This window comes from Varanus komodoensis, unplaced genomic scaffold (assembly GCF_004798865.1).
Source record: "Varanus komodoensis strain SLA01 unplaced genomic scaffold, ASM479886v1 scaffold8, whole genome shotgun sequence".
Classification (NCBI taxonomy): Eukaryota; Metazoa; Chordata; class Lepidosauria; order Squamata; family Varanidae; genus Varanus; species Varanus komodoensis.
Genome location: NW_025336481.1, coordinates 17599293 through 17614969, shown reverse-complemented (window position 1 = coordinate 17614969; position 15677 = coordinate 17599293). Strand labels below are relative to the sequence as shown.

Sequence of the window (15677 nt, the reverse complement as noted above, 5' to 3'; positions counted from 1 at the left end):
TCATGTTTAAATGTCAGAGACAGTGGAAGTAGTCACCAATGCTATGCTATGTATTTTAGCAAGAATTGGATATTGATGATTTCTAGTGATTTCTTCTAATTGATCCAAGGTACAGATCAGAAACATATATGCCATGAATCCTGTGGTGGCTGATGGCACTGCGGGCCAAAATCTTGTTTTTAGGGTTCTTGCTGATGTTACTAAGGATAAGGGCAGGAAAGCTGCTTTCACCATTTCCTGCTAGCATGCTTGTGATATGATCTGAAAGGACTATCCGTGCAACAGTCCCTGTAGCTCAGTTTGCTGTTGTTCCCTGCTGAAGAGCAGAGCAGGAAGTGGCTCAGTTGATAATGTGTGAGAGCTTTGTGGGAGCAGCTGAGAACAGACAGCCTCATCTTAAAAAAAAAAAAAAACCCTTACAAAATGTGATCCTTTACCCACAATTCTTTGTTATCACATTGTGTTCATTCTTTAAACCACCCTTATCAACTCGAGCAACTGATAACTTTAGACAACACTGCTAGGACACCTTCACTTATAATCTCCAGAAGAGCGAGGAGAGAGAAAGTCATATTGATGATTTTCATTAAGGTTTATATGCTCACATTATCATGACACATATATTTGCCTTGCCCAACTTGGTGCTCCCCAGATGTGCTGGACCACAACTCCCCAGCTAGCACAGAAACTAGCTGGACAAAGGAAGGCAATGCCATATGGCATGCTGTGATGTCATGTAGGAGAAAGACACGATTTCCTACCCTTCACTTAAAAAATATGCCAAGTGTCCTCCCTTATGCAAATACCTAGAGATAATATACCAGGATGTCCACATTCAGCCCTTTAAAATATTTTTATTTTATTATTTATTTATTAAAAGCTTTTCTAATCCATCCACTACAAACATCTTGGGACATAGTACAAAAAATGAGTAGAATAAAACAAACACCACAGCAAATAAAATCGCAGGGGTCCTGCTGATCTCTGTTGCATCCAGTTCCCCTGGATTAGCTGGTTTTATCACATGTGTTTTACCTCCTGCTGCCCTGCAAATCTTTCTGCAGGAGATTTTTTTTTTCTGAAATCAAATGGTTTCATCTCTTTTGTGCCAAAATCCCATTTTACAAATTGAGGGGACACAATTTTTTAAAAAACATACACACTGAGAGCAAATGTAAATTAGCATATGCAAATTTGTGCATTGTTGTTCCTGTTTTGTAGACCTAAGTCCCCGATCTTTTCCATACATAGCATTGCCCCTGGAGGAAGGCACTGGATTTTAAGCAAAGAAAATATCATAGTTAGGGTAAATGCTCCCCAGAGACATAACATCATTCCTATATAGAAAGAATCTTTTCACACACTTCCTTCTGTGTGTCTTTTAGCACGTTCTGTTTTCTTGTTACTAATTTTAGGCAAATTTGAATTCATGTCACTGATCATGAGACAGGCAGACTGGAGGCAAGACGTCTGGCAGCTTGGCTGACGCCATGTGACCCTGTTGTACAGCAACCTGTTTTGGACATAGTTCCCAGGGCATACCGCTCATGTTGTTCTACAGAGCTATTTTCCAGCTCAGTCAGTCTTGATTGGCAGCAGCTTCTGCTGTCAAAGTCCTGCAGTCTTCTAAGAGTTTGCCTATTTGCAGATTTGGAAAGTTGGAGGGCACCAAAAGGTAAATTAGTTCACCTGCAGCTGTATATACCAGCTAAGCCTCCCTTTCTCTAAGCCTATGAAATCCAGGATGGCAAACAAAGGGTGCATACCAGAAAGCTCTCTGGAAAGCAAACAGTGTATCATATAAAATAACACACCCATGAGGTAGTTACCTATAACTATGTACCTATGCTACCTATATGCATTTTCATGCTGAAGCACATAGCAACACAGAAGGAACAACTGCATGGGAAGGGAAACATGGTTTAGAACACTGAGTTATCAAATGGTGTCATTTTATAATCATAACAAGTTTGAGAAGTGAAAAGTGTCCACAAAAGCTTATGGCAGAATACATTTGTTAGTCTTTAAGTTGCCGCAAGGATCCATGTTGTTTTAAATGTAACAACTACCCCTCTATAAAGGGAGACCACCCCTCCATGGTTAATAGACGCCAGTCTACTAACCCATTTTGTAGAGAAAACACAAGTGTACAACATCGAATGAGGCACCTTATAACAATCCAGTGTAAAGAGGTTTCTCCATGAAGATTCTAACTTCACTTACGTCTACAATAAGTGTTGGCTCCTGTGTTATCCAGTAGTCCTCCAAATTGTTGTCTTAAAGAAATCTCATGCAGTGAATGTAATGAATAACAATTTCAAGGAAGCACCTAACCTATTGGAAGTTTGCAGTGGTACACTGAAATCACTTCACCTTGATATATGAATATGAATTTATACTCGTGTTTTTGCTTCTTGATGCCTGCATTGCTTGTTCATCTGTCAGTCTTTCTCAAGTATAGGTACATGGGATTAAACCCTGCACAGCACACTGTACTACAAACATCCTGGCACGTTTTCAGCCTCTGCTCCCCTCACTGTCAATTTGCACTGTGGGCGGCGGTGGCTGTGGGATATGAATGGGCCACAGCCCAAACAAGTACCATCAACACCAGCTCCCCCATAGCATGTCTTTCTGACTCTTGCAAAACGAAAGACTTGTCTTGCAGTCCATGTGATAGATACTTAAAGGGTTTGATTGGAAGTTGTGTGCAGGTGTTCAGGTAAGGTCATGCAATGTAGCTCCCAGTCTAACCTGCAACCCTCATATTGCCCAGAGACTTACTGGCATGTCTGCAGGCTCCCTGATCATCCTGCCCCATTTCATCTTGGAGTCCCTAGACATTTTGCTCTTGATTGAAAATGAACAGCTGCTGCCAATCAGTGTCAAGGATACTGAATTAGATGGACCAATGAACTGACTCAGTCTAAGGCAGCTTCTTATGTCTGAGCATCCTGATGACATTAACCGATGATGATGATGATGATGATTATTAAAAAGCTAAACTATTAATAAAAAACACTTTGCAGAAACAACTCTCTTTAGGAATCCAAGGTTAAGGAAATACGTTTTGGAAGGAAAGGGAGGGATGATTTTGTTTTGAAACCTCCAAAGGCATGAAAGTGCAATGGAATCCCTTAAAAGGAACTGCATTTTGGAAGCATCGAAAGAGGATTCTTGCTTGCTTTAAGTTTCAGTGCTTCCAATCACAGTGAGAGCTTGCAAGACAAAGCCCTCTTCAAACAACCGAACAGATGGATTTTTTTTTTTTAATGTAAGATTTTTTTTCTTTGCCAGGGGCTGGATTTACAAGTGACTGAAATAATGGGCATATGGTAGTCAGCTTGCCAGATAAGTTGGTATTGCATTAATATCATGGCCTTAAGCTCTTCTTCAAACAACTTCATTAAATACTACTGGCCAATAGCCTTGCCTTTGAAGTACAGCTTTCTGGTTTTATTCAAATGAACTTAAAGCAGGGCAGTGTATTCTTTATTCATTCTTCTGGATCTCACAGCTGCCTTCAGAACCAGCAGCCATAGTATCTTTCTGGACAGTCTGGCTGGAATAGGACTTGGGAATACTGGTGTTCAGTTCTTTTGTGGGGACTTATGGCTACTGGCCTTTGGAGTACAGCCAGGTTCCATGCTTCCCCGCACGGTCTTTAACATCTATATGAAAGGGGCATATGGAAGTTGGACAAACGTGTCATCAGTATGCAGATGATATGAAGCTGTATCTCTTATTTCCAGTTACTTATCCTAGGGAGGTGATGGAGGCCCTGAACAGGTGTCTGGAGGCAGTTTTCAGAGGATGAGTGAAACAAGCTATAACTTAATTCCAATAGGATGGAGGCAATGAGCGGGTGGGAAATCTGTTGATCTGGATGGTGTGCACACCTGGGGTCAGATGAGGTTGCACTACCCCTGAGGGTCTAGGTACACAGTTGCCATTACACCCACATCAGACTACGGTAATGTGCTCTGTTTCAGGCTACTTTTAAAGACAGTTTGGAAGCTTCAGCTGCTGTAGAATGCAGTGTTCAGTTGATTGTGAGTTGCCGGAAATTAGAGCGTACTATATGTATTCTATGCAAACTAAACTGGTTAGAATATATTTCTGGACTCAGTTTAAAATCCCAGTAGTTATATTTATTAGTCTAAATGGTTTTGGATCATGTTATCTGAAGAACCACATATGCTTATATGAGCCAGTTCAGGCCCTGCATTTAACCATGGGAGAGTGCTCATAAGCTTGGCTTTAAGATCCAGCACAAGTGACAGGACTTTTCAGTGAGGGCCCTGACCTTATGCAGCCTCCCACTAAAGGACAGACTTTTGGCTGTTTTCAAGCAGCTATTTAAAACTTGACTTTCCCAAGCTGCTTTTAATTGGGCAAGGCTGTTGGTCCAAAATTATTATTATTACTATTATTACTTTGCATTTATATTTTCCTTCTTGCAAGGAAACCAATATAAATTATATAGTTTTGCTCCACTCCATTTTTATCCTCACAAAACCCTGTGAGGTAGGTTAGGCTGAGAGTGAATGACTGGCCCAAAGTCACCCAGCTGGCTCCATGGCTGAGTGGGAGCAAGAACCCAGGTCTCCCAGGTCCCAAGTCCAACAGTCCAACCCCCACTCCACACCGGCTCTCCCGTAACACACAACTCTTTAACTGCTGTCATGTTCATTTATATTATGATATTAACATTTTGTGGTTTGAATTATTTTATAAAGCTCTAAAGTGCACTGAGAAAGCATCTAGTTCTGATATGCAGCATATAGATAATGAAATAACAAACTTCATTTACGATGTGTGTAATGAGACTTTTTCCATGACTTGCTAATTTACTACCTGTGAGCAACATGTTATTGAATTAAATCTGGCTGAGCGTTAAAGCATATGTCACCTCTCTTCCACCTGCCCTCTGAAAGTATTCAGCCCAGAAAACCTTGGTCTATACCACCATATTTTATATAAGAGGTGTATACATTGTCAGGATCACTATCACAGAAAGAAAACCACTGTGCATGGTATAAAAGCTGCTGTTTTCTTCTATACAATTTGGAATATGTAGGCAGCATATTCAAGGGCTGATAGGCTAAAAGCACCCAACCACTATTCATTTTAGGAATTACAGGATAATTGCTCACCGGAGTCATGTTATGTGCAGGTTAACGGCAATACAGAGTCTGTGGCACTAATGCTGATGGGGTGGGGAAAGATAAGGCGTGCTGTTTTGCCATTCTGGTACCTGCAGACTATGCGTTGTGTCTAGAATTCAGCTGGATTCATTGCACTGACAAAGTGGACTTTACTAGCTTCTCTTTCCAGTGCAGCTCCTTGGATAGGCTCTACAGACAGTCAGGAGACACTTCTGTGTGGGTTGAACTTTGAGGTGAGGGCAGGGGGAGATCTCCAAAAATCAGATGGAGGGACCTTCTGTGAGCAGAAACCTTACTTGTGCCAAAGGTTCCATCTTTTCACAGAAGGCAGATCCTAGATCCATCCGCACATATATATTTTGTTGTAATCCTTCCATAGAATAATAGAATAGTAGAAGTGGAAAGGGCTTATAAGGCCATTGAGTTCAGCCTCTAGCTAGTGCTGAATGAGGGGCGGGGCAATACCTCATGTGATTTGGAAGCTTTGCATTTATTAATGGAGCCCAGAATAGGATTTGCTTTTTTGGCAGCCACGTCACATTGTTGGCTCATATTAAACTTGTGATCTAAAACAATTCCAAGATCCTTTTTGCTTGTGGTATCGTTGAGCCATGTATCTCTAATCTTGTAACTATGTATTTGGTTCCCTTTTCCTAGGTGAAGAACCTGGCATTTGTATTTGGTTCGCTTTGAATTGTATTTGGTTGCTTTCGGCCAAGCGCAGAGTGCCACAGGTTGCTCACAACTTCACAGGTGCCGCTAAAATTCACAGGTGCTGCTCCCCGTGATTACATGGATTGCTTGTGCAGCCCTGCCAGCGCTGGACACTTTCCATTTTAATGGCTGTGCACTGAGTTGCCCCACTGGGTCTGCATGAAGCTGCCAGTCAGACATGCACTGAAAGGCATTGGATGCCTGCTTCAAGTCTTAGACAACTGCATTAATTGCAAGAAGCAAAAGTGATCTTAGCAACACTGGAGCAACATTAAATCAAATAGATAAACACAAGGCAGGTCCAGCCCACCTTGCATACAACATTATCTGTACAGATACACCAACTGCTTTTTCCTTAAATGGAATATCCTTATACCAGGTAGAGAAGGAAACTATGCCATGCTTTGAAAAGCTTCTTTTCTCCATAAAAAGGCATGTTTTCTGTCTTAATTAAAGAAGTTGCACCCATCTGTTAGTCAAGAGAGGACCGCAAAAAGAAAAGAAAAAAAGAAACAGATGTAAGCAGGCATTCGGTGATGTGCTGTGATTCAGTTAGGTACGCACCATACAGCCTGTGTCACAGAGCAGAAGGCTGTGCAAGTGGCTGTTCATGCCTCACCAACAGCATCAGCTCTTGTCAGGTCAATCTGATGTGTGCTTGCACTGCATCGTCTGTCTGCAGTTGCATTAATTTTCATGATCTGGGAGAGAGCACTTCATCCAAGCCCAACTGAACTGCTTATGGCATGGTTGCAATTCCTAAGTCGTTTGCCTGCTGAATAACCCCAAGGAAAGGAGAACAGTGACAAAAAGAACACCAAGCAATACAAAAACGCTGTCTGGCTTCCTATATAACTGCAAGAACAGCCTCATGCCAAAGCCCTGTCAATACCCTATTTGCAAAGAAAAGAATTGTTTCTTTTCTGTGCCATATATGCAAACAAAAAGAGGCAGCAATGCATCAGAGCAAAGCCCTGCGAAAGGGAAAATAGGTATTCTTTTATCATTCCTTACAATTGTATTTTAAGGTTGCCACTTGGTTCTAAATTCTGCCTTGGTTCTAGAACATAATCCCTTCAATGTGTGTTTGTATAACCGAATTCATACCTTGTCTACAAGGGCCTAGCTACACATTCAGGGAATACAGCTGAAAAATTAACCTCAATCCTATGCTGAAATGTAAAGGTGGGAGGGACTTAATGCACAAACATCACTATTTCTCCATCCTTACTTTCCCCCAAAAGCCACCTCACCTCACTTCCCTTCAATCTTCTCCTGAGGAAGAAGTCCTAGTCTACAAGCCCCATGGAAAATATAGGGGGTGATTTTGGAGGTGGGGGAAGAATTCATCCTCTTCTGCTTTTTAAACTGTCTCCCATTTGACCAGAAATTCACCAGCAATGTGCATTCCAATGTAGGCTGTACTGCTGTCACATCTAGTTAACTACTGAACTAATTTGGGTTAACTAAGGCAGTAAATTTACTCTGATGTGATTAAACAAGTGCCAGCCCCCAGGGTGGGCATACACTTTTGAGTTTAAGAGTGGTTTACTGCAGTTCTACTTAATTTAATTGGAGGCAGACCCAGCCAAAAAGGGAGACTGAAATAAGTGTCCTCACAGAGATGTTATCAATTTAATGAAGTGCTTTCAATAAATAGTTTAAATTAAACTATTGGTGAGTGAGTGTGCATTTATTTTTACAATGCAATTCATTTTTTAAACACAAATATTTATGGATGTGATCCACTCTTGCATCTTTATCAAAGAACTTCCATGAACGTAGATTAATGTATGAGCACAATGACACAAATTATGATGTACTAGGGATAGAAACACCGATTCAAATGTTTATGGTCAGGTTGTCAGAACCCCAGAAATTGCTATCCCCACCCCTGTGTGTGTTCATATGGAATATCCCTGTAAGCTACTTAGCTTCAGCAATTGGGAATATAGAAGAGTAATAATGGATTAAGGTTCTTTTAAAATGAAAAGATTCCATTTTACATAACTGAGGCTTTTTTTTAAAGGAATTTGAATTTGTATATGCAAAACTGGGATAGAAATATTCTGCTAGGACAGCACAGTCTTGGTAATGGTTCTACTAACTTTTCTTGCTGAATTACATGCATCAGAAGAAAAGCCTTTTTCTTGCAGCTTTCAACCTCTTCAGGGTATATATATAATTATATATCTCTCTCTCTTCGAAGTGTAAAGTAGCCTTTAAAAATTCAAGTGAATACTGAAGATACGTAGAGAAGGCAGCAACCTTTCCGCAACTCAGGTTGCTTTACTTAACATTTGAGGGTAATTGGGGTTTGGCTCGGGGATTGTCTTTTAACGTGCAAACTATTAAATGAGTTTGGCTCAGAAAAGCAATACTGTCAAGAACTGAAGAGGCTACATGTAGGATGATGTGAACTTGGAATAGAGGAGCGTCTCAGTTGTCATGTTTTGCACTGAGCAACAATTAATCAACCAATGGATGTAAGAGTCATTCTGTACATTCACAGTGGGCAGAGGATTATGAATGGAAACTGTCCAGTGTGTCTTCATCTCCCATCTATCCCTGTCCCATGCTCAGATGTGCTCCGCACACAGCAATTCATCCTCCTCCTTGTGGCACCTCTGACTAAAGACAGCTGTTTGGGGATGAGTGTAATGGCAAGTCATTAATGGGCTATTAGTTTTTTAGAGAAGGATCAAGTATACAGGGCAGGCTGTACTGCGTATGTTGCTTTACAGAGCTTTACTGATATATCTTTGTCAAGGCCTGTAGCATCTCTGTACTTGACAAGACAGCTGCAGGACTCACATCTGGTTTGATGGATTCACATGCATGTCAGTCACTGCACCACCGATCTGCACATGCATTTAAGCACCAGTTGGCTGTTATTCGTTCATCAAGCCACCTACCTTCAAATCCTGCCTGTTAATTTCACTGCTGGCTCATGCACCAAGCTCTCAGACTCTATTTCTCATTATATATGAAAGAATATAAATTTTCCTGATGACCAAACAACAATGTCAGCTTCTTAGGATTCTATCAGAGAGACACGAGAGGGTTGAAAATATAAAATAAACCTCTGTCAAATCAGAATTTGTAAAGATAAGCCAGGAGGCAGATGTTTCGACACCAAATGTCCTAAAAGGAAGTGTAGGTCAGGATAACTATGTACAAAAAGTAACCAAATGTGTTCTGTTACTAGCCATTACCAAAAGCTAAACATATAAATCTGCTGTACATGATGACTGTGGCAGCTGGACCCAACTGGAGAAAGCATCACTCCATATTGTTTGTGTGCACCAATATATTTATATATAAATATATTATATATTTATATATAAAAGAGGCATTTTACATAGAAATCAATTTGCTGGTGTTGCCTGTCTCTAACAGTCAGACAATGAACAAGAGGGACTTTTTTGTCCTCAGCCCTGAATAATCATTGCCTCAACCTCATGGAAATATTGGAACTTGGGGCACCTGTTTCAGGGAGCAGTGGGAGCGCCTTCTTGTACTGCAGAGCATGTGTGGTTATCTCTCAGGAGCATCTGTCTTTCACTCTGAGAGGTGACTTATAAATAATGAAATAGAAGTATATACTGATTATGTATGACAGAGGTGAAAATCTCTTAGATTTTTTTTAAAGGCTAAGCTGTGTTGAGAATATGGCTGTATTTTTAATGGCATTTTAAATTTTTAAAAATGCCTTTAAAACATTGCCTTTTTGTGGGGGGTGCCCTGAAAGTAAAAATGAGACCAGAGAAGTTCTGCAAGATGGAAGCAATGGTCCAGCTCATCCAAAATTATATTTCCAGCAGCAACTAGTTGCCTCCTTGTGGGAATCCCACAAGCAGTACATAAGCACAAAGACCTTTGTCCCCACTGCCCAGTAGCTGGTATTCAAGAGGTATACTACCGCTGAACATGGAGGCTTCATTTCTCATGGCTTATAGCTGTTGACAGAATGATCCCAAGGCCCTGGAAGCCCAGAATGCCCCCAGGTGCAGTGTGTACTTTTTTGGAAGTGTCCAGCACACTGCAATGGAGAGCTGCTTTTGTGCCTGTGATCTGGGGAGCTTCTAGGGGAGACTCACGTTGACTTTTGCACTTCAGGGAAATTAAGATGTTGGGTCTGATTGCAGCTTTACTCCGTAGCTTGTGCCAAATCTGAGATTTAAAAACAAGAAGGAGTGAAAGTTCTACTTTCTGGTAAGGACTGAGCATGGAGAAAGAGAGAGTGCATGCACACAGGTGCAAGAGGAGGAAGATCAAAGCAAGAGAAAGTTAGAGACTGGGGTGGGATGGAGGGGCAAGAGTGAAGAGAAAGCAAACACAAGGGAGAGGAGATTGAGAAGAACCTGGGTTTACTCAACACAATAACACACACTCAAGGGTTGAGAATTGCTCAAGTGTGGGTTGTTGCTGAATTGGGGGTTGTTTTGGGGCTGTGAACTGTGGGTTGTTCACCATGGGGTTGTTGTCCCAGCTGGGCTTTTCAGAAAACATGAGAACTCATATTTCAACAACTCCTGGTTCAAAAGCACACTTTCAACCTTTGCGTGTTCGTTATTGTGCGGAGTGATCCCAGTCACTGAATGGTACTGAGAAAGGGGAAAAGAAGAATGAAGGAGAGAAAGTGTGTGAGAAACCAGGAGACCGAGTGAGCAGGAGTTTATGTTGGACAGGCAAAGGGTATCTTGTCTAGGGCCCCACTGACCCAAACACCACCACAGACTAGTCTTCCAGGAGTGAGTATACAGATGGTACATGAAAATTATTACTAAAGAAAATTGTGCTATAGTGTTACAGAAAATGCTGACACCATCAATTAGGCATTTTTATACACAGGTGAAACTCCACTGGATGTCCCTGAACTATGGTCCACTTCCATCTGCCATTGTCTTGAAATATTTTAGCGCTTAATGCAACAGATGGATAGAAGCAAGGGTGCGACACTGGTAATGCTGGTGCTATTGTCATGCCTTTGCAGAAGAGATATAGGTGGATGGAGGCTGCAAACAAGAAGCCTTGTAAGAGGTACAATGCTTAAAGATAAAAATAAAGATGACACTTAACATCACTGACAGGCCCATGCATCTGAGGGATGATGGTGATGGTTAATCCTGCACACCCTGATAACAGTCTGAGCCACTGTTAAGCTGAACAGGGGACTGCACAGCCTCCGAACAAAATTGAAATGTGCTGCACGGGTGGCTGATTTTCTTCCCTGTCATTCAGCAGGGAAGGAGGCCAGAGACCGAGGGAGAGAGAGAATGTGAGAGAGACCGTTCTTTTTCTACTGCTCTGGAATTCTAGTCTGAGTCACTCAACCAAACATTAATTTCCAGGATTTAAATTATCCCTTTGATAAGTGGGGTGTGATTGCGGAGTCTGCCAAACCTTCATCTCGTACTAGCAAAGGGTGTTCTGTCTCTGCTCCCACCTCTGTCTCTCTCATTTGGTTTTAATCATGATAAGTCTGCTGTAACTTGCTTCATAAGACAGACAATACAGCCCTAATTTAGGGCTCTGACATCACAAAGATAAACCTGCAATCTGTTTTCAGAACACTAAGATAATATTTCCCCTCCCATTAACTATTTGTGACAGCGTGGATTCCCCACTGCCCTCCAGCTACCTAAGGGCAGGCAATTTTGATACACAGCCTTAATATAATTAGAATTTGCTCTGGGGTTGGGTTGGTGGGTTTTTTTTTAAGAACTGTTTTTTTTTTTAAACTGAACTGCCAAGTTTCTTCTAACTTGCTTCCTCTTTGAACACAAAAATATGAACATTTAGGTTTGTTATGCTTTGGTTGAAGAAAGGGGAGCAAAGAGTTTGCGTCGGCAGCTTGGGCTTTGTACAGATGCACACTAAAATGGTGCAGCTGCAGGATTTTGTTGCTGTTGTTGCTTTTTGCTTTGGCGTCTGCTTTCCTTCCGTTACTCATGAACTAACACACATAGCTCAGGATCAAAAGCTGATGGTTACCCCTCCTCCCAAAATCTCTATTTTTTCAGCATCCTGAGATGTGGTCCCTCTTTTTCATAGGTTGTATTGGATGCTTTCCAGTTTTTCAGGCATCCATTCACAAGTATACGCTTGGTGGTTTAATCAAAAGTTTGCTCAGTTTTTTTCTTCTTCTTTTAGGCTTTTTATTGGAGGGGGCTTGGTGGTGGGTGGATGGGGAAGCTGCTGGACCCAGGAGCTGCTCAATCAGAACTGTGTACGGCCCTGCACCGAGAAGCGAAGGGAGTTAGTTAAATAGGCAAAACTGCCAATTTTCATGGGAAGGACAAGTGGCTGTAGTTAAAATGAAATACTACTGACAATAAGCTTGTTATTTCTATCATTGTTGATCCAGATAACACAAAAGGTGCTGAACAATCACATTTTAATGCATTTATTTAGAATTTTAAATTCCTTATATTAAAAAAATGTACTGATCAAGAGAAAATGGTAGGTTAGCATTTCCTAATAATATATATTATTTATTTATTTATTTAGGAAATTTCTATGCCACCCCATTCGCCGAAGCCTCGGGGCGGCTCACAAAACATCACTTAAAATATAATACACTATATTAACATCAGGCTTCAGTGTTGGTGAACACCCTGCACATTGGAATAGGAAGGGCTTGACATGCCTTAATCTGAATGGTCATTATGAGCTTTTCTGCAGGAGGCAGTATCCTGCTTTTTTGTTACCTAACCTATAGGTTGCACTATAGTTTAGCAGAATAGCATAAAAACACAAGTAAAAAGTGCGTTCTTTTAGAATTAAAGACTATAAAATCTCCAGGCCTCTAATCCGTTTTTTAAAACATGATCATAAGCTTACAGATACACATATGTCCATGTCACCTGCCCCCAAATCTGGAGTAGCTCTGCCAAAAATCCAATTTTTAAAAGTCAGGCTTCTTTTTAAGCCTGGATTTTGATACCAAGCTGTCAAAACTAATAGTTCCTGTAAAGCTTGCACTTTTCAGTTCCTGAGAACTTGAGAGTCTCATGAAAAGGTGGGAAACTACAAACTGAGAAGGGTCAGGTCCAGCAACTGTAACTGGAAGATCTCACGCCGAAGGGGGTGATCTACTGGCCAGCCCCTTTCATGAGTAAAGATCACTTGTAGTTTTGCTTTCTCTTGACAGCTTCTTTTAAAGAGTGATGTGCCTCCTGATCACTTTATAAGGGCTGTCGCTGCCTGTCAGCTTGGCGACTGCAAAAAGAAAACTCTAAAAGGGGGAAGAAGCCAGGGTGAGCAAAAAGGGTTCCTGAACACAGTGGGGACAGGGGGCAAGGCAGCTTCAGTCAACATATCCCCTGGAGGACCAATGGCAGGGTGTGTGTGGGTGTGTGTGTGTGTGTGTGAAAGGAACGTGGGACAACCCACAACTATCTGTTGTGCACACTGTGGAATTTTCTGTGAACAACTAAATCAGTGTTGGATATGCACAGGATGACTTAGCATGACATGCAGATCTGGTCAGTTTCTTTTAAATCAAGCGGGTAAATACAGATGCCTTTTTGTTAGCATTCATGGTGGTTTTTTTCATTTCCATGACAACAGTGAAGACAATGATGGTGCAGCAGGCTGTCTGTGAGCTAGGCGAGCTGCAACCTCATTGTGCAACTGAAGCACGTGTAGCAAAAGTAATCAGTAATCTACCACTTTTGTGAGATCTTATCTGATTATGATCTGCAGGAGGGAACCACAAGCCTATTTGTTAGAATGCATGTGCCAAAAATTGGAACTCTGTGCAAAGCGTATGAATGAGTCATTTGACATTTTCAAGTTGACTGAAGTCATTATGCTCTATTTACTTCTCATTTTATGTACTGGCCACATTCACACACTAGCAGGACAGGACTCCCCACCCCCACCTCTCCTGCATGTTGCACATATGCAAAAATGCAAGGAGAAGCTGGTTAAAGCTTGATGCCATGCGTATCTGAGACCACCTGCTTGAGAGTGAACAGGGTGAGCCCTAGACCTTAAATTGTCCTGGATGGGCAGTCATCTGTTCTCATTTGCCTTTCCTCCACAGTGACTCTGGGGAGGCGTGCTAATGCAATGGTGCAGCACCTGGTTTGCATACAAAATGCCCCAGGGTGAATCCCCGGCTGTTCTGGGTGAGGATAGGAAAGGATGTTGCCTGAAACACTGAAACAGCAATCCCTGTTAGCAGTCCCTAACAAAGAGCCTGCAGGTGCCCCATAGACTCCAGTGGTGTGCACAAAGCTTTACACTCGCTGTCCTTAAGACTGACCACTTCACTGCTCACTTCTCCTTCCAGAAACATATTAGTCCAACACAGATCCCTATGGAACTCCACTGTTTACCTCTCTCCATTGGAAAATTTACCATTCCTTCCTACTTTCTGTTTTTTAACCAGTTCTTGATCATTAAGTGGCCTTCCTCTCTTATTCCATGACTCAAGAGTCTTTGTCAAGGGACTTTGCAAAAGCCTTTTGGAATTCAGATTAATGAAGTTTACTGGATCACCCCTGACCACATGTCTATTGATATGAAGTTAGTAAAACAGGGCTCACTGCCGCAGAAAACATGTTGATTCTATCTCAGCAGGGCTTGTACTTCAATCTGCTTACTAATTTTATCTTTAATAACACTTTCAATTAATTTACCCAGAAGAGATGTTAAGCTAAGCCGTTTGGAATTTTCCAGATTCCCCAGGATACCTTTTTTAAAAAAAACTACATGGGTGATTCTTTAGTTCTCTGGTACAGAGGCTGATCTTAAGGACAAGTTACATATTTTTGTGAGAAGGCCAACAATTTCATGTTTGGGATCCTTAAGAACACTAGAATGGATACTAGCTGGGCCCAGAGGACAGATGCAAATAGTTCATCTGCTTATATTTCCTTTGTGCAGGCTGTTTTGTTTTCCTCATTTGGGCAAGACTTCCAGTTTTTCAAGGAAGCCTTATTCCCTCTAATTGCTTCCTTGACACTGTTCATGAACCATGATCGTAACCTCTTGGACTTGGTGCTGCCTCCCCTCACTTGTGGTGTACATACCGTCTCAGTTTCTATTATTGTAGTTTTGCATAATCTCCAAGTATTTTGAATGAATTTAACTCTACTGATGTCCCCTTTCAACTTCCTTTAACCAGTTACCAGACGTTCCTATTTTGAAATAAAACCCAAATTGGATGCTTCCCAGTTCCTGTCAGCTCCCCCCACCCCAACTTTAGTCTAAAAGCTGCTCTGCTGCCTTTTTAATGGTTTGTGCCAGCAGTTCCATTTTGGTTCAAGCGGAGTCTGTCCCTCCTGTACAGGCCTAGCTTGTCCAAAATGTTCCCCAGTGCCTGGCAAACCCTCACCCCTCACCCCTCATCTCTACACCACCATCTTATCCATAGGTTGAAACTCCTCAGCTTTGCCTGTCAAGCTGGCACTCCACAAGGAACACACAGCATATCAAGAAAGCCACCTTGGTGGCCATGGATTTCAATCTTCTACCTAGCAACCTAAATCTAATTTCTAGGACTTAATGACTATGTTTCCCCTTTTCACTGATACCAATATATTATTTTATAACAGATATAACAGGTATATTTTATTTCTCACTCTCCAATCTCATGTATTAATATATAATATTAACAAGGACCATGATGACCACTGACTCTACTCCAGAACTACCTACAATACTATCCTGATGGTTTGTGGTATCTGGCAGGTAATTACCATGTGGTCTACATACCCAGCACAAATCCAGCTATGTATTCAATGACAGAAGCCTTCACTACCACAAGCCCTGCACCCCACA

At 41.6% G+C, this 15677-nt stretch overlaps 2 protein-coding genes across 5 annotated transcripts in view; one reads left to right on the top strand and one right to left on the bottom strand.

The window, feature by feature from the left end:
* Window positions 1–15677, top strand: part of ENTHD1 (ENTH domain containing 1) — a 70994-nt gene that overhangs the window by 2925 nt on the left and 52392 nt on the right. The window lies entirely within an intron of this gene.
* GRAP2 (GRB2 related adaptor protein 2) overlaps window positions 1–15677 on the bottom strand; it is a 51860-nt gene that overhangs the window by 23780 nt on the left and 12403 nt on the right. For 2 of the 4 annotated variants that reach the window (XM_044455694.1, XM_044455697.1), the window contains exon 1: window positions 232–341. The exons of the other annotated variants lie outside the window; for them this stretch is intronic. In XM_044455694.1, the coding sequence (XP_044311629.1) occupies window positions 232–247 (16 nt within the window). In that variant the 5' untranslated portion in view covers window positions 248–341. Of the gene's footprint in view, window positions 1–231; window positions 342–15677 lie in introns of those variants that run through there. 4 annotated transcript variants of the gene reach the window in all.